We start from the raw sequence: 18,761 nt of genomic DNA, 5'->3' as shown, positions 1-18,761 counted from the left end.
TGCAAAAATGAGAATTTTCAGACACTTTTTTATACTTTTATGTGAACTACGTGTATTTTTTTCCATCTCCAGGAAAAGTCTGACCACCTGTGACTTTTTTAAAGGTATATAATCCTCCGTCTTGGCAAATCATAAATATACATTGACTGCATTTGATTGTCTGCTAGCTAAAAGCACTGAGCATGCACGTGCCTTCCGTATTGACGTTTTTATGTATTTTGTTTATTTTATTTTGTCTAATTAGCAAGAACAATTATGCCACGCTTACATTAAAGACATTATACGGGTTATATAAAGTCACAGTGTGTTATAAATACTGTAACACTATTACTGGCGACGTGCTGGCAGGTGCCATTAACCAATTCAGACGGTAGGCGGGGCTTAGGCACTAAACCAGGAAGCCACGCGCACGTTAGTTTGTAGTTATGACGCACGTCATTGCTATAGTAGTAATAGTACTATAGTATACAGTACTGCTGTAGTAATAGTGGTACTGCACACTGTAAATTATGTACTGTATTTGTATTCGGCTCTTAAATGTGACACCGTAGCTTTTCTTTTCAGTTTACAAAGTGAACGGATGTAGAAATTCGCTCTTATTTTGAAGTAAAGAGTCAGCTTCCGGCTGTGTTTGAACGGTACTTGACAAAAGTACCATCATCAAACTCTTGAGGGAACGACTTGTACTTGTGCATCTCGTACTGCCCTATTTCTCCACGCAAGCTTTTAAAAGAAGTAATTAAGGTAAGTTTATATTATATTTTATATTTGTCATTAATGTTACTTTTTCTATGTCGACTTTCAACCGTGAATTTCACCACGAAGCCAATTGTCAGAAAATGAAACGTCATTAACGCGTTAATGTTATGAAAAAAAAGACTCGCGTTGATGTGCGGTATCTCATATTTCATTGTGTGTTGTGTTTATTGTTTTGTTTTTTTTTTATTTTATTTTTTATTTATATATTTTATTTTTATAAATTTATTTTTATATTTATATATTTTTATATTTTATTTTTATTTATAAATTTATTTTATATATTTTTATATTTTATTACAAAACAGTATAAGCAGAATTACAAAACTGTTGTGTTCATTGTGCTAAATCCAAATTTTCAGCTTTATTTTGAAAGATCACTGACGTTATTAAATGACTGGAATGCTTAGTTCAGGGCCCCATGGAACTTTGGGTAGCCGTAGCCTGCCAATGTGATGTAAAAATGACTTTTGTTATTGTTATTTTATGTCTACAGGGCATATTTAAAAAGTCATAAACATGTTTTCTATACTGTAACTATTCTGTTTATTTAGATTGAATCCTACTTCACTGAAATTCACTTATCACTGTCGGATCTGGAACCGATTAACCTTGATAATTGAGGGACAACTTATGTCATATTCAATGTGTGTCACAGGTGGTCATGTGTGGCATCTGGGCTGTTTTCGGCACGGACGGCTGCTTGTCGGCTCAATTCGTCAACGCCATGAAAATCGCACACCGAGGTCCCGACGCCTTCCGCTTTGAGAACGTGGACGGGTTCCCCAACTGCTGCTTTGGGTTCCACCGTCTGGCCATCCTGGACCGGCTGCACGGCATGCAACCTCTACGGGTCAAGAACTTCCCGTCCTTGTGGCTGTGCTACAACGGCGAGATTTACAACCATCTTGTGGTAACGACGTTTGTTTGTGGCTTCGTTTCACAAGCCGCAAACCACACTCACTTATAACCCACGGGTGTCCAACCTGCAGCCCGTGGGCCATTTTTAATACATGAAATTATCAGCTATAACGCAAAGCTAAGACATGGATGTTTTGTTCAGGTAGTTCAGTACATACAGTGGAACCTCAGTTAGCGTATGCCCCCTGTTAGCATGTTATTTGGTTAACATTGAAAATCTACACCAAAATCTGCCTTGGTTTTAGTAATTTTTTTTGGTTAGCGTACAATACATTTTAGATTGTTTTGCACTTGAAAAAATCCAAGTTGTTCCAGTCATACGCAGGTCTACTGTCTTGTTGATGGTCTTGTAGTACATTCCGGTTTTGTCCAGGTCTACAATCTCGTTGACGGTCTTGCATAAAGTCTAGTCTTGTGCAGGTCTATAATCTTATTGATAGTCTTGTGCTACATTCCAGTCTTGTGCTGGTCTGTTATCTGATTGATGGTCTAGTGGTTCATTCCAGTTTTGTCCAGGTCTACAATCTCGTTGACGGTCTTGCATAAAGTCTAGTCTTGTGCAGGTCTAGAATCTTACAGATGGTCATGTACTACATTCCAGTCTTGTGCGGGTCTGTTATCTGATTGATGGTCTTGTGGTTCTTTCCGGTTTTGTCTATGTCTACAATCTCATTGATAGTCTTGCAATAAAGTCTTGTGCGGGTCTATAATCTGACTGATGGTCTTTTACTACATTCCAGTCTTGTGCGGGTCTGTTTTTTGATTGATGGTCTTGTGGTTCATTCCAGTGTTGTACAGGTCTATAATCTTTTTGATGGTTCTTTCCAGTTTTGTCTAGGTCTACAGTCTCATTGATAGTCTTGTGCGGGTCTATAATCTGACTGATGGTCTTGTACTACATTACAGTCTTGTGCTGGTCTGCTATTTGATCGATGGTCTTGTGGTTCTTTCCAGTTTTGTCTAGGTCTACAATCTCATTGATAGTCTTGTGCGGGTCTATATTCTGATTGATGGTCTTTTACTACATTCCAGTCTTGTGCGGGTCTATAATTTGATTGATGGTCTTGTGGTTCATTCCAGTGTTTTACAGGTCTATGATCTTTTTGATGGTCTTGTACTACATTCCAGTCTTGTGCGGGTCTGCGATGTTATTGACAGTAATGTAGTACATTCCAGTCTTGTGCGGGTCTGTTTTTTGTTTGATGGTCTTGTGGTTCATTCCAGTGTTGTACAGGTCTACAATGTCATTGATAGTCTTGCAATAAAGTCTTGTGCGGGTCTATAATTTGATTGATGGTCTTGTACTACATTCCAGTCTTGTGCGGGTCTATAATTTGATTGATGGTCTTGTGGTTCATTCCAGTGTTTTACAGGTCTATGATCTTTTTGATGGTCTTGTACTACATTCCAGTCTTGTGCGGGTCTGTTTTTTGATTGATGGTCTTGTGGTTCATTCCGGTCTTACATATGGTCTTTTATCCACATAATGAGTTGAGATTAGGAGTACTATCTAAAAAGGGACTGGACTCGTGGGAGTCGCAGTACTTTCTGGTTGGGTCGGGTAGGGGATCAAAGACTTATTTAACTCAATTTAATGCTAATTAATTCATAATTAGGGTTTGACTAAATGTAAATCTCCCCAACTCTCTGACCCGGAGTCAGCTGGGATAGGCTCCAGATCGCGTGTCTATCAGCAGTAGAGTAGAGTACTAGTCAAGTTTTTGGTGGTATTTTTTTTGGACACAGTAATATTTAAGTCCAGTAGAGTCATTGTTGGCATGCTGCCTCCATGTTTTTGTACGTATACAGCCCCGAGTCACACACAGCCAACATCTGCTATCGCTTTTCCCAATTTGGACCGCTTCATAAAAACCTTGGGATTTGTCTCCGGAAACCCGGTACCTATAGCAACGGTCTCGTATCCGTAGTAGAGTATTTAAAATACGCTCATAAAGTCAAGTTATGGAAAAACATCATCATCTTGGGGGGATTTTTAGCAGCCTGTGACAAATGTTTGTTTAGTATTTGTTACAGTCAAAGCTTCGTAACATTTTGGACCAGAGATATATTGTAATACATATTAATTTTTTTATTATTATTAATTTTTATTATTATTATTATTATGGTTTTATGCTGCCGATTCCGATACCGAAAGAAAAAGGTCTGATTTTAGAAGAATTACAGTAACATTGCAGGGCTGTACAGTGGTCGAGTGGTTAGCACGCAGACCTCACAGCTAGACCAGGGTTCAATTCCACCCTCGGACATCTCTGTGTGGAGTTCTTCCCGTGCATGCGTGGGTTTTCTGTGGGAGGAAACCGGAATACCCGGAAAAGAAAAAGAAAACCCACGCATGCATGGGGAGAACATGCCAACTCCACACAGAGATGGCCGAGGGTGGGATTGAACCCTGGTCTCCTAACTGTGAGGGAGATGAGGACCAAGTGCAAGTATTTTTTATTTATTTATTTATTTTTATTTTTATTTTTATTTTTATTTTTATTTTTATTTTTATTTTTATTTTTATTTTTATTTTTATTTTTATTTTTATTTTTATTTTTATTTTTATTTTTATTTTTATTTTTATTTTTATTTTTATTTTTAAGAAATTTTCACTCATATTTTATATTCATTCATTTTCTACGCTTTTTCCTCACGGGGGTCGCGGGGGTGCTGGAGCCTATCCCAGCTGTCTTCGGGCGAGAGGCGGGGTACACCCTGGACTGGTGGCCAGCCAATCACAGGGCACATATAGACAAACAACCATTCACACTCACATTCATACCTATGGACAATTTGGAGTGGCTAATTAACCTAGCATGTTTTTGGAATGTGGGAGGAAACCGGAATACCCGGAAAAGAAAACCCACACAGAGATGGCCGAGGGTGGCATTGAACCCTGGTCTCCTGGTACTCCGGTTTCCTCCCACATTCCAAAAACATGCTAGGTTAATTAGCGACTCCAAATTGTCCATAGGTATGAATGTGAGTGTGAATGGTTGTTTGTCTATATATGTGCCCTGTGATTGGCTGGCCACCAGTGTCACCCAAAGACAGTTGGGATAGGCTCCAGCACCCCTCGCAGCCCTCGTGAGGAAAAGTGGTAGAAAATGAATGAATGAATTTATTTCTAGTCTTCTCAGAATATGAACTGAAAACCTTGAAAAGCAGGTTTGCCCGCCTCTGCCGTACCCCTCCAAATGCATCCGCTGTCTTGGAATGCTTATCTACTAGAGTCTCCGTTTCTTCATCCCCCCTATCAGTGCTTTCAGGGACTGTATATGCTGGATTTCAGTCATCCTGTTCAGCAGGTCTTCTTTTGTTTGTTAATCTTGTCATCATCTGTCAAGTTCAAGGTTCAGGGCGGATGCTGGTTGCTAGTAGCCTTTCCCCACCACATTTAGTGGCTCTATCCAAGTTTTTTAAATACTCGTAGTCCCGCAAAACACATTAGACGTCACCGATGCTGTAGAAAAACGCAAAAATACCAAAACTATTTATTAATAACTCCTATACTGTTTATCAACTACTATGAAGTTGGGTTAGCAGCTAGCAGCACAAACCACACAGTCCTTCAAAGCACTTGGGAGTGTAACCAATCACAGCGTAGTGGGCGTGCCCGGAGGCGGGCCATATGTGGAATACATTAAAACACTGGAAGCACAAAATCCAAAGAAATACAGCTGAATAGGTGTAGATTCTGGAAGAACTAGAAAGCTTTCTATGCTGGTTATTGTGTGTAACTGCTCTATAGGAGCCCACAACTCAATACAAAGGGCTGAAAAATGAGCATTATAGGTCCTCTTTAATGTGTTGACTTTATTCTTGTAAAATTACTGCTGATTTTCACTGGAAACACAAAATCCAAAGAAATAGAGTTGAATAGGTGTAGATTCTGGAAGAACTAGAAAGCTTTCTATGCTGGTTATTGTGTGTAGCTGCTCTATAGGAGTCCACAACTCCATACAAAAGGGCTGAAAAATGAGCATCATACATACGTCATCTTTAATGTGTTGACTTTATTCTTGTAAAATTACTGCTGATTTTCACTGGAAGCACAAAATCTAAAGAAATAGTGTTGAATAGGTGTAGATTCTGGAAGAACCAGAAAGCTTTCTGTGCTGGTTATTGTGTGTAGCTGCTCTATAGAAGCCCACAACTCAATACAAATAAATAGAGTTGAATATGTGTAGATTCTGGAAGAACTAGCAAGCTTTCTATGCTGGTTATTGTGTGTAACTGCTCTATAGGAGTCCACAACTCAATACAAACGGCTGAAAAATTAGCATTAAAGGTCCTCTTTAATGTGATGACTTTATTCTTGTAAAATTTATGTTTTTTTGTTTGTTTTCTCGTGAAATTACATTTTGTGTATTTGATACTTACGTACATTTACTGTATTTTCTCTTACTTCCTTTCAGCTGAAGAAACATTTTGAGTTCGAGTTCCAGACTGAAGTGGACGGCGAGGTTTTGCTTCATCTTTACAACCGCTTTGGTATTCAGAAGATGGTTTCTCTCCTGGACGGAACCTTTGCCTTCGTACTGCTGGACACGGCCAACAGGAAAGTGTTCCTGGGGAGGGACACTTATGGGGTCCGGCCTTTGTTCAGACTCCTGACTGATGCCGGATTGCTTGCAGTCAGCTCTGAAGCAAAAGGTAAACGTCTTAAGTGGAGATTTTATTCACTTCCGAATATGATATGTCTTCTTTTTGACTCTTTCTCCAGGGCTCACGGGTGTCACCCCTGCTAAAATCGTCCCCTTTCTGCCGGGACACTTTGAGGTCTTTGACTTGAAGCCCAACGGTAAAGTGACGTCGCTTCAGATGGAGCGGTTTCACGAGTGCACAAAGGAACCCGCACATGCTCTCTACGACAGCGTGGGGACAATGCCAACAAGTAGGACTTTATGGAATCGATGTAGTACTTTATGGAATAATTGGAATAATTACCCTCACATTTCATAGGTTTTGATGAGGAAACCGTGAAGGCTAACATCAGAACCTTGTTTGAGAATGCAGTGAGGAAACGTCTCATGGCCAAAAGGAGGATCGGTTGCCTCCTCTCAGGTCATTTTCATCCTTCTTTCATGTGCTATCCTCATGCTTCCATCTTGAACTCTTGTCTTTGTTTACGATAGAAACTATGACTTCTATTGCTGGTTCCTAAAAGCAACCACCCTCAATTGACTGGCTATAAAATTCATAATCGACTAATCATATCACCTCGTACTTCGGTACGTGTCAAAAATGAAATAAAAAAATAAAAACTTAAATTATATTAGGAAAGCAGGAAGTGAACAAATGTAATAGTTAGAATAAAAAAGAAAAACACTGAGTTAGTTGCTAGCATGCTAACATTAACATTGTCATTTTTAGCCACCTTCGTAACTAGACACAAATAAACACTTAGAACTATTGCGCTATGTGTTGGTATGCTAACATAAGCATTTTCGTATTGGTAGCATGCTAACATTAGCATAGTAGCATTTTTTTGCCACTTTCATAGCGAGACACACATGAACACTTAGAACTATTATGCTATGTGTTGGTATGCTAACATTAACATTTTTGTATTGGTAGCATGCTGAGGTTAGCATAGTGGCATTTTTAGCCACTTTCATAGCTAGACACGTGTAAACATTTAGAACTATTATACTACATGTTGGTATGCTAACATTAGCATTTTGTATTGGTAGCAAAAGGAATATATTAGGAAAGCAGGAAGTGAACAAATGTAACAGTTACTGTTTGTAAAAGTACCAGATGGAGGGGTAGGATTTAATAAGCTTTGCTTCTTCCTACTCCTTTTGGACATGTGGAACTGTGAACTGATTATGGGATGCATTCAATTGTAATCTGATGCATGTTCAAATGAAATTAAACCATTACCATTACCAATTAACCTAGCATGTTTTTGGAATGTGGGAGGAAACCGGAGTACAAATAAAAATAAATAAAAATAAAAACAGTAGTAAAAATAAAATTAAAAAAAATTAATTAAATTAAAAAAAATAAACAAAATCCAAACCCCCCCCCAAAAAACAAACAAACAAAAAACCCAACTTAAATTATATTAGGAAAGCAGGAAGTGAACAAATGTAACAGTTACTGATTGTAAAAGTACCAGATGGAGGGGTAGGATTTAATAAGCTTTGCTTCTTCCTACTCTTTTTGGACATGTGGAACTGTGAACTGATTATGGGATGCATTCAATTGTAATCTGATGCATGTTCAAATGAATTAAAACCATTACCATTACCATTACCAATTAACCTAGCATGTTTTTGGAATGTGGGAGGAAACCGGAGTACAAATAAAAATAAATAAAAATAAAAATAGTAGTAAAAATAAAATTAAAAACAATTTAATTAAATTAAAAAAAATAAACAAAATCCAAACCCCCCCCAAAAAAACAAAAAACCCAACTTAAATTATATTAGGAAAGCAGGAAGTGAACAAATGTAACAGTTACTGATTGTAAAAGTACCAGATGGAGGGGTAGGATTTAATAAGCTTTGCTTCTTCCTACTCCTTTTGGACATGTGGAACTGTGAACTGATTATGGGATGCATTCAATTGTAATCTGATGCATGTTCAAATGAAATAAAACCATTACCATTCAGTAAGAATCGATGAGTACAATCTTACTTGAATGGCTAGAGATGATCTTGAGGGTTCTTGTGATCCTAATCCTTTTTGAATTGAACAGGGGGTCTGGATTCCAGTCTGGTCGCTGCTACGATGGTGAAGCTTGCCAAAGAAGCTGGTCTGCAATACCCCATCCAGACATTTTCAATCGGGTCAGCGGACAGCCCGGACATCTTAGCTGCACGTAAGGTCGGTGTTCCTATTGAATGGATTTTAATCAAATTAATCCATCATCAATTTTTATTGGGGTTAACCCAACTAACACGGAATATCAACAGAAGTATTTGATGGCAACACAAAAAGATGTTGGTCCACTCTTTAGAGGCACTTTCCAAATCCTAAATGTCTCCAAGCTGTTGCTTAGCAACTCTTAAGTTTCAGATCCCGCCACAGATTTTCAATGAGATTAAGATCCAAAGTCTGACTAGACCACTCCAGGATCTTAATGTGCTTCTTTTGGCCCACTACTTTGTTACCGTGGCTTTTATATTTTGGGTCATTGTCATGTAGGAAGACTGTAGATAGAATTATTATAACGTTAGTTATCACCCTTATATCCATTTGCTTAGACAATAGAAAGAGTGTTTGAATGTGCTGAAGAGGGAATGTTCTCGTGACCTTGATCAGAGACCCCCAGGTCCTGGATGCGCCAACAGCAACCCTGCAGATGTTCATGTTAATCCTGCAAGAATGTAGCAAGATAAGAACAATATAAAAAACAATAGAAGTAATTACTCTCACATATAAACACACAAATAGACAAACAAATACAGCTCGTGCAACTGCCCCCCCCCCGAAAGAGAATAAAAAGAGCGTGAACTGCATATTCAGAGTGGAGCGGCATGTCACTGGGTATGTTGTTTCACTCTCCTCCCTGCGAGTAACTTTGAATATTATTGTCTTTCTCTTCTGTATTTAAGTGTTTTTAAAAGTGTCACAGGAGTTTGAACCTGACAAAGACCCACCCAAGACCCATCTTCATCCCAGATTCTAAGGAACACTATTATGCTACACTAAGGAACTATTATGCTACATGTTGGTATGCTAACATTAGCATTCATGTACTGCCAGCATGCTAACATAAGCAATCGAAATCTGGAAATAAATAAAATGTCAGAGCTAGCAGCAAAAACCACACAGTTCTTCAAAGCACTTGGGAGTGTAACCAATCACAGCGGAGTGGGCGTGCCTGGAGGCGGGTCCTATGTGGAATACATTTAAAAACGGACTGTTTTCACTGGAAGCACAAAATCCAACAAAATAGAGCTGAATAGGTGTAGATTCTGGAAGAACTAGAAAGCTTTCTGTGCTGGTTATTGTGTGTAGCTGCTCTATAGGAGTCCACAATTCAATACAAAGGGCTGAGAAATTAGCATCATATATAGGTCCTCTTTAATGTGTTGACTTTATTCTTGTAAAATTACTGCTGATTTTCACTGGAAGCACAAAATCCAAAGAAATACAGCTGAATAGGTGTAGATTCTGGAAGAACTAGAAAGCTTTCTGTGCTGGTTATTGTGTGTAGCTGCTCTATAGGAGTCCACAATTCAATACAAAGGGCTGAAAAATGATAGAATCATAGGTCCTTGTAAAATTACTGCAGTTTGTTCCATTATTTTGCTGTTGTTGTTGTTGTTTTTGCTTGTTTTCTCGTTATTTGTGAACACGAGCTATGATGTTGTGTGTCCAAGGTTGCAGCTTACATTGGAAGTGAACACCACGAGGTGAACTTTACTACAGAGGATGGCATCCAAGCAGTGGAGAACGTCATCGTGAGCATCGAGACCTATGACATCACCACCATACGGGCAGCAGTTGGTAAGTGCAATGTGAAAGTGTGTTGCCCATTTAATTTGGCTCATATAAAAACTCAATTTTAAAGGTACTGTTCCTTTAAGACTACAAACATAGTAGGAAGTAGGATTCCTTAATTTTTCATGGAATATTTTTTGCATTTAGAGCATAGAAAACCTGTATAAAACCTTCTATATACACTTTGTAACATTATTAGAGCCCTCTCGACATGAAATAACACCCCTATAGTCACCTTTATGCTACTATTACTCAAATACATAGACTCACGTATTAGCATTGACAGGGTCCCTTGTTTCCTGTGGTGGCTATTGTCTAAACAGTGTAACATTACTGACACCTAGTGTCCAGTGTTGAACACTACATATTACTACATATTTGTGTTTTAGTCAATTTTGCCATTTTTATACTTCAAAATGCTTTGTTTAGTCACAAAATACCAGTACATAAAACTTGCTGTAATATGTATATTATTTGAGCAATAATAGACGCGTTCCATAGCATCATGAATGCCCAAAATGTATCATAACCCCCCCCCTCCCAAAAAACCCTGCTTCCCAAAGTGGGGTATGCATATCACCATGGGTACAACATTTGTTATGGGGGTACGTGAATAAAAATGAAAAACACCGAGTTAGTTGCACTCTCACCATGTTAGCATTGCTAGCATGCTAACATTAACATAGTGTCATTTTTAGCTACCTAGACACACATAAACACTTAGAACTTTTATGCTATGTGTTGGTATACTATCATCACCATTTGTGTATTGGTAGCATGCTAACATTAGCATGTAGCATTTTTTGCCACTTTCAGGATAGGATCAGGAACAAGTACATCCTAGGGACATTACATGTTAGAGGCCCTTTATCTCCAAGGCCTCTAACAAGGCCACTGAGGAAAAGACAGGAAGCAGAACTGGAGGTAGCAGAGATGAGGATGCTGAGGTTCTCATTGGGAGTGACCAGGATGGATAGGATCAGGAACGAGTACATCCTAGGGACATTACATGTTAGAGGCCCTTTATCTCCAAGGCCTCTAACAAGGCCACTGAGGAAAAGACAGGAAGCAGAACTGGAGGTAGTAGAGATGAGGATGCTGGGGTTCTCATTGGGAGTGACCAGGATGGATAGGATCAGGAACGAATCCATCCTGGGTACATTACATGTTAGAGGCCCTTTATCTCCAAGGCCTCTAACAAGACCACTGAGGAAAAGACAGGAAGCAGAACTGGAGGTAGCAGAGATGAGGATGCTGAGGTTCTCATTGGGAGTGACCAGGATGGATAGGATCAGGAACGAGTATATCCTGGGGACATTACATGTTAGAGGCCCTTTATCTCCAAGGCCTCTAACAAGGTCACTGAGGAAAAGACAGGAAGCAGAACTGGAGGCAGCAGAGATGAGGGTGCTGAGGTTCCCATTGGGAGTGACCAGGATGGATAGGATCAGGAACGAATCCATCCTGGGTACATTACATGTTAGAGGCCCTTTATCTCCAAGGCCTCTAACAAGACCACTGAGGAAAAGACAGGAAGCAGAACTGGAGGTAGCAGAGATGAGGGTGCTGAGGTTCCCATTGGGAGTGACCAGGATGGATAGGATCAGGAACGAATCCATCCTGGGTACATTACATGTTAGAGGCCCTTTATCTCCAAGGCCTCTAACAAGGCCACTGAGGAAAAGACAGGAAGCAGAACTGGAGGTAGCAGAGATGAGGATGCTGAGGTTCCCATTGGGAGTGACCAGGATGGATAGGATCAGGAACGAATCCATCCTGGGTACATTACATGTTAGAGGCCCTTTATCTCCAAGGCCTCTAACAAGGCCACTGAGGAAAAGACAGGAAGCAGAACTGGAGGTAGCAGAGATGAGGATGCTGAGGTTCTCATTGAGAGTGACCAGGATGGATAGGATCAGGAAGGAGTACATCAGAAGGACATTACATATTAGAGTTCCTTTATCTCCAAGGCCTCTCACAAGGACTCACAAGCTCTAACTAGGAAAATATTAAATTTCCTTGGGTTCGAACCTCCGCTTGGGCCTTTGTGTGGATTACAATGTACTGTACCTTCTTTCCTTTCTTCATGTAGGAATGTACTTGGTTTCTAAGTACATCCGTGAGAAGACTGACAGTGTGGTGATCTTCTCCGGAGAAGGATCCGATGAACTCACTCAAGGTTACCTTTACTTCCACAAGGTAAGCAGTCCAGGTTTTGGAAATGGATTAATATTTATCATGGATATTATTTATTTTGGCATCATTTGGTGGTTTGTTTGCACATGAAACGATTTGTTCTCCCGTTCCAATCCTTGAGGGCAAATTCACATTTCACTTCAGTTTGGTGTGTATTTTTGATGGACCGTTGAGAACACACAATGTGGTCAGAAGATGCTCAAGGACTTTATTATAACTTTATTTATGTATTTTTTTTTTAAAAAACAACAAACCGAAATAGGCTGTTTATCAGATGATCAAAAGTTGAAGACCATCACCAAGATTTTGATCAGGTCATAAATTTATGTCAAAAGTCAACATTAAGCTTGACATTTTTTTGGTTGACAACTGATTTTCCGGAAAATGACTGAAAATTTCCTGCCGATTACCAAACTTGAAAATGTAGAAGCAACCTTTTTTTTCTGATGAAAGATTAGAGTGTAATCTTTCTCACAAAATATTCTGTGTGCCTTGATAAATCAGTCAAAAAAAAAAATATGGCGGCTACAGAGAGGGACGGTTTTTGAAAAATTTTGTTGATATTTTGACTTTATTTTCGGAAAATTACAGAAAATTATATGAGTTCTGCTCAAAGACACGCCATGTTGTATGCTAACCAAAGCAACATTTTGGTGTAAGTATTTGACCCAAAAAGGTCCCCAGCTGCCGCTCTTCGTTGGGGAAACATGCTAACCAAGTTTGTTTGGATTACAGCCGATCCAAAATAAAGTCAAAACACTCCACCTTGGATAAAGAACAGCTTTGGAAAAATGTCTGTTTATATTTTGACTTTATTTTCGGAAAATTACAGAAAATTACATTTCTGCTGTTTGTATGAGTTCTGCTATTCTTATTGTCTTAATAACACAAAAAGACACGCCATGTTGTATGCTAACCAAAGCAACATTTTGGTGTAAGTATTTGACCGAAAAAGGTCCACAGCTGCCACTCTTTGTTGGGGAAAGAATTCATTTTTTTAACATCTTAGAACAATCACTACTGGGAACACGCTAACCAAGGCGGCGCTAACCGAGTTTGTTTGGATTACAGCAAATCCAAAATAAAGTCAAAACACTCCACCTTGGATAAAGAACAGCTTTGGAAAAATGTCTGTTGATATTTTGACTTTATTTTCGGAAAATTACAGAAAATTACATGTCTGCTGTTTGTATGAGTTCTGCTATTGCTATTGTTTTAATAACACAAAAAGACACGCCATGTTGTATGCTAACCAAAGCAACATTTTGGTGTAAGTATTTGACCGAAAAAGGTCCACAGCTGCCGCTCTTAATTGGGGAAAGAATTCATTTTTTTAACATTTTAGAACAATCACTACTGGAAACACGCTAACCGAGTTTGTTTGGATTACAGCAAATCCAAAATAAAGTCAAAACACTCCACCTTGGATAAAGAACAGCTTTCGAAAAATGTCTGTTTATATTTTGACTTTATTTTTGGAAAATTAAAGAAAATTATAATACAGTGAGTTCTGCTATTTATAGGTCTCCTTAAAAATGTTGCACAGTTGGACTCAAGCTGTGTCGTAATAACACAACAATGTTGTACGCTAACCAAAGCAACATTTTGGTGTAAGTATTTGACCGAAAAAATGTCCACAGCTGCCGCTCTTTGTTGGGGAAAGAAATCGCACAGTGGCAGAAGAAAGCCGCCAAACACAACGCTTGTTGTTTTTTAACATCTTAGAGCAATCGCTACTGGAAATATGCTAACCAGGGCAGCCCTAACCAAGTTTGTTTGGACTATAACAAAACCAAAATAAAGTCAAAATACTCCACCTTGGATAAAGAACAGTTGAAATTAATTAATTCCCATAGATGTACACTTCTGACCACTACTGTGATTGGAACACTGAATGCAGTAATTGTATTAATATATGTATTAATATACGTGTACTTCTTCTTTAGGCTCCCAGTGCTGAAGCAGGAGCGGAAGAAAGTATTCGACTGCTGAAAGAACTCTACCTGTTCGATGGTCTCCGAGCAGATCGGACCACTTCTGCACATGGGTAAACTTATTTCTATGTGCGATTAAATGTGATTCATTCTGAGTTAACTGTCGACAAAATGTGATTAATCGTGATCAAATATTTTTCAACTTTCAATTCAAGTTTGTACTTCTAAAAAAAAATTTCGACTTTTTTTTCTCAACTTTATTATCCTAAAATCACAACATTTTCCAACATAATTTTCCAAAATTTAATAATTTTTGTTTATCATATCAATAGCATTTTTTAAATTTAACATTTCAACTTTATGCATTATAATTCAGACTTTTTTTCCATAAACTTTGGTATGTGAAAAAAAATAAAATAATAATAAAAAAATAAAATTAAATTAAAAAAAAACTTAAACTATATTAGGAAAGCAGGAAGTGAACAAATGTAACAGTTACTGATTGTAGAAGTACCAGAAGGAGGGGTAGGAAAATTTGCAGAAACTTTGTTTTTGATCCGAACTCAATTGCAAGACTGGACGAAGGAAAAACTAGCAATACTAGCAAAAAAATTTATTATCCTAAAATCACAACATTTTCCAACATAATTTTCCAAAATTTAATTATTTTTGTTTATCATGTGGCAACTGAAGAAAATAGCATTTTTTTATTTAACATTTCAACTTTATGCTTTATAATTCAGACTTTGTTTTCCATAAACTTTGGTATGTGACAAAAAATAAAATAATTAAAAAATAATTAAAAAATAAAATTAAATTCAAAAAAAAACTTGAACTATATTAGGAAAGCAGGAAGTGAACAAATGTAACAGTTACTGATTGTAGAAGTACCAGAAGGAGGGGTAGGAAAATTTGCAGAAACTTTGTTTGTGATCCGAACGCAATTGCAAGACTGGACGAAGGAAAAACTAGCAATACTAGCAAAAAAATTTATTATCCTAAAATCACAACATTTTCCAACATAATTTTCCAAAATTTAATAATTTTTGTTTATCATATCACAACTGAAGAAAATAGCATTTTTTAAATTTAACATTTCAACTTTATTTTTTATAATTCAGACTTTTTTATCCATAAACTTTGGTACATGACAAAAAATAAAATAAAAATAATAAAATTTAAAAATTTAAAAATTTAAAAATTTAAAAATTTAAAAATTTAAAAATTTAAAAATTTAAAAATTTAAACATTAAAACATTAAAACATTAAAACATTAAAACATTAAAACATTAAAACATTAAAACATTAAAACATTAAAACATTAAAACATTTAAAAAATTCAAAAAATTTACAAATTTACAAATTTAAAAACTTTAAACTGCATTAGGAAAGCAGGAAGTGAACAAATGTAACAGTTACTGTACCAGATGGAGCGGTAGGAAAGTTTGCGGAAAGTTTATTTTTGATCCGAACTCAATTTCAAGACCGGACTAGCAATACGGAGTTATTCCAACAAGTGAAAGAAAAACTCGGGGAAGTCGGTATCACGTGATATTGATGTTTACGTTTTACTGGGCATGCCCCGTTGACTATTCTGGTTGATTATAGCTCTGCATGTGTATACCATGTTTTCGGAAAAGTCATTCGGAAAGAGGAAACAACTACTCATGTAAACGTGGCTGATGTTGATCCGTTCTGGTTCCAGGTTGGAGCTTAGGGTGCCTTTCCTGGATCACAGACTGACCTCATACTTCCTGTCCTTGCCTCCGGAAATGAGAACTCCAAGAGTTTGTTCATTTTTTTGTTTAGATTTGAATCCCAAGTATCACTTTCCTAAAAGTATTTCTTCTTCTTTGTGAGCAGCATGGAGTGGAGAAGTATCTTCTGAGGGACGCCTTCAAAGGTGCGGAATTGATCCCTGAGGAGATTCTGTGGCGCCGTAAAGAAGCTTTCAGTGATGGTTTGATGTCTATGAAGAAATCCTGGTACATGGTTCTGGAGGAGTACCTCGATTCTATGGTAGGTGATACATACAACATGATACCAGGTATAAAGATCAGATGTCAAGGGAGCTGGGAGCTTTTTGGGAATGACTAAACCATCAGAGGATCTGGAAGTCAAACAAAAATACGTCTCGTTTTCTCGTGTCAGGTGACCGATGCCGATCTGGCAAACGCACCCAAGCTCTTCCCTCACAACACCCCCCCCACCAAAGAGGCCTACTTCTTCAGACGGGTGTTTGAGAAACACTTCCCCGGCCAGGCTGGGTGGCTTCCTCATTTCTGGATGCCGTCCTGGATCGACGCCGCCGACCCATCAGCTCGCACTCTGTCCTTCTACAAACTAAAGATAAACAAAAATAGTAACAGCGCGCAGATATCGGGATAATTCCTGCTCTATTTACCGTGGAACCTCCAAAGCGATCACTTTGATATCGCATCTTATCACACTTCAATATTATAACCCTTGGTATGATATCACCGCCAGTGATATCACCTTCTATAATATCAATTCCTAAAATGCCATCCTAAAGTAGAACCCTTCCACATCGGTGATGCTATACTACCTCTTATGATGCCGCCCCTAATGATATCACCTCTATGAAACCACTCTTCCTATGATACCACCCCATGTGATAATACTCTCTGTGATACTATCTCCGATGATACCACCTCCAGTGATATCACCTCCTTATAATGTCAATTGCTAAAATGCCATCCAAAAGTAGAACCCTTCCGCTCCCAGTGATACCACTACCAGTGATACCACAACCGATAATGCCACCCAGTACACTTCCGTAATAGTATAACTGTTATGCCATATGGTATCGCATTATCTGTGATACCACCTCTTATGATGGCGCCCCTAATGATATCAACTCCTATAATATCAATTCCGAAAATGGCATCCAAAAGTAAAACCCTTCTACTCCCAGCGATACCGCTCCCAGCGATACCGCTCCCAGCGATACCGCTCCCAGCGATACCGCTCCCAGCGATACCGCTCCCAGCGATACCGCTCTCAGCGATACCGCTCTCAGCGATACCGCTCCCAGCGATACCGCTCCCAGCGATACCGCTCCCAGTAATACCACTACCAGTGATACCACTACCGATAATGCCACCCAGTACACTTAACTGTCATCCCATATGGTATCGCACCAGTGATGCCAACCTCTGCGATACTATCTCTTATGATGCCACCCCAATGATATCAACCCCATTTGATAATACGTTCTGTGATACTATCGCCTATGATACCACCTCCAGTGATATCACATTTTATGATACCGCCCTCAGTGATACCACCTCCTTTAGTATCATCCCCAGTGATTCCAATACCGATAATGCCACCTAGTACACTTAACTGTCTCTACCTCTTATGGTGCCGCCCCTAATGATATCACCTCCTATAAAACCCCTTTTCCTATCATACCACCCCATGTGATAATACCCTGCCCTCTGTGATACCACTCCTAATGATATCACCTCCTATAATACCACTCTTCCTATGATATCCTATGATACCACCCCATGTGACTATGCCTTGTGATGCCATGCCCTGTGATACTATTACCTATGATACCACCTTTTATGATACTGTCACCTGTAATACCACCCAATATTATACCACATCCTATCCCATATGATATCACATCCTGTTATGCCGACCTCTGCGATACTGCCAGCGATGTCACTTACTATGATACCACTCCATATGATAACATGTCTTTTATAAAAACAGGGGGGTACTGTTGCAACTCATGACTTCCTGTCCGCCTATTGCTCAGATTCATGAGAAATATTGGCTAGTATGAATGTATAGGTGGCTATAGGGGTGTTATGTCATGTCTAGAGGGCTCTAATAATGTTATAACTGTAGGTTATAGAAGGTGGTCAACTATTAATTGACTTTATTTTTATTTTATTATTATTTTATTATTCCTGTAAAACGACATTTTAGATTAGATTCCAACCAACGTTGGTGTGCTTCTGGAGGTTCCACTGTTAATAGTTATGGAATTATTCTTTTATATGATGAGGTGGGAAAGTTTATTGTGTATTATGTATTTGCATACCCAATCCAGTGCTTTCCACAAATAAAACGAGTGATGGAAATATTCAAATGATGTGGAAGCTTATTAAAAAAAATGAAATAGTATAGACATGTTGGATGTATTTAAATTTAATAACTATTTAGTTTTGTTTCCTTGATGTTTGCACACAGTGTGTTTATGGTGTAGTACCTCTGTGGAACACCAGAGGGCAGCCTGGTACAACTCATCTATGTCATTCTCTTTTATTGCTGGAAAACATCTTTGACAATGACACTTCCTAGGATGCTAGCTAATATGATACCGCCCCTTATGACACGATCCCCAGTGATAACACCCTTTATGTTACTGCATCCTATGATACCGCCCCTTAAAACGCGACGCCCCAGTGAAAACACCCTTTATGGTACCACCTCCTATACTACCCATTGTTATCG

General features: G+C 38.5%; 1 protein-coding gene across 1 annotated transcript; it reads left to right on the top strand.

The window, feature by feature from the left end:
- Positions 1 to 470: 470 nt before the first annotated feature.
- Positions 471 to 17,300, top strand: asns (asparagine synthetase). Its single transcript, XM_058047008.2, has 12 exons — positions 471 to 744; positions 1,415 to 1,669; positions 6,099 to 6,336; positions 6,407 to 6,577; positions 6,646 to 6,747; positions 8,390 to 8,517; positions 10,020 to 10,146; positions 12,233 to 12,339; positions 14,283 to 14,383; positions 15,976 to 16,057; positions 16,134 to 16,289; positions 16,422 to 17,300. Exons 2-12 carry the CDS (start codon positions 1,421 to 1,423, stop codon positions 16,656 to 16,658), a joined length of 1,698 nt encoding a protein of 565 aa, XP_057902991.2. The 5' UTR covers positions 471 to 744; positions 1,415 to 1,420; the 3' UTR covers positions 16,659 to 17,300.
- The last annotated feature ends 1,461 nt before the right edge of the window (positions 17,301 to 18,761 follow it).

This window comes from Doryrhamphus excisus, linkage group LG7 (genome assembly GCF_037039965.1).
Source record: "Doryrhamphus excisus strain RoL-2023G ecotype Guam linkage group LG7, RoL_Dexc_Guam_v1.1, whole genome shotgun sequence".
Classification (NCBI taxonomy): domain Eukaryota; kingdom Metazoa; phylum Chordata; class Actinopteri; order Syngnathiformes; family Syngnathidae; genus Doryrhamphus; species Doryrhamphus excisus.
Note: the sequence above shows the minus strand (reverse complement) of the source record. Positions and strands in the feature narration are given on the sequence as shown.

Excerpts from the sequence above, each read along its gene's own strand:
- asns (XM_058047008.2), top strand. The coding sequence starts at position 1,421 with ATGTGTGGCATCTGGGCTGTTTTCGGCACGGACGGCTGCTTGTCGGCT. Across the intron at positions 6,748-8,389 it reads GATCGGTTGCCTCCTCTCAG|GGGGTCTGGATTCCAGTCTG; the intron begins GTCATTTTCATC and ends TGAATTGAACAG. Across the intron at positions 14,384-15,975 it reads CGGACCACTTCTGCACATGG|GTTGGAGCTTAGGGTGCCTT; the intron begins GTAAACTTATTT and ends TTCTGGTTCCAG.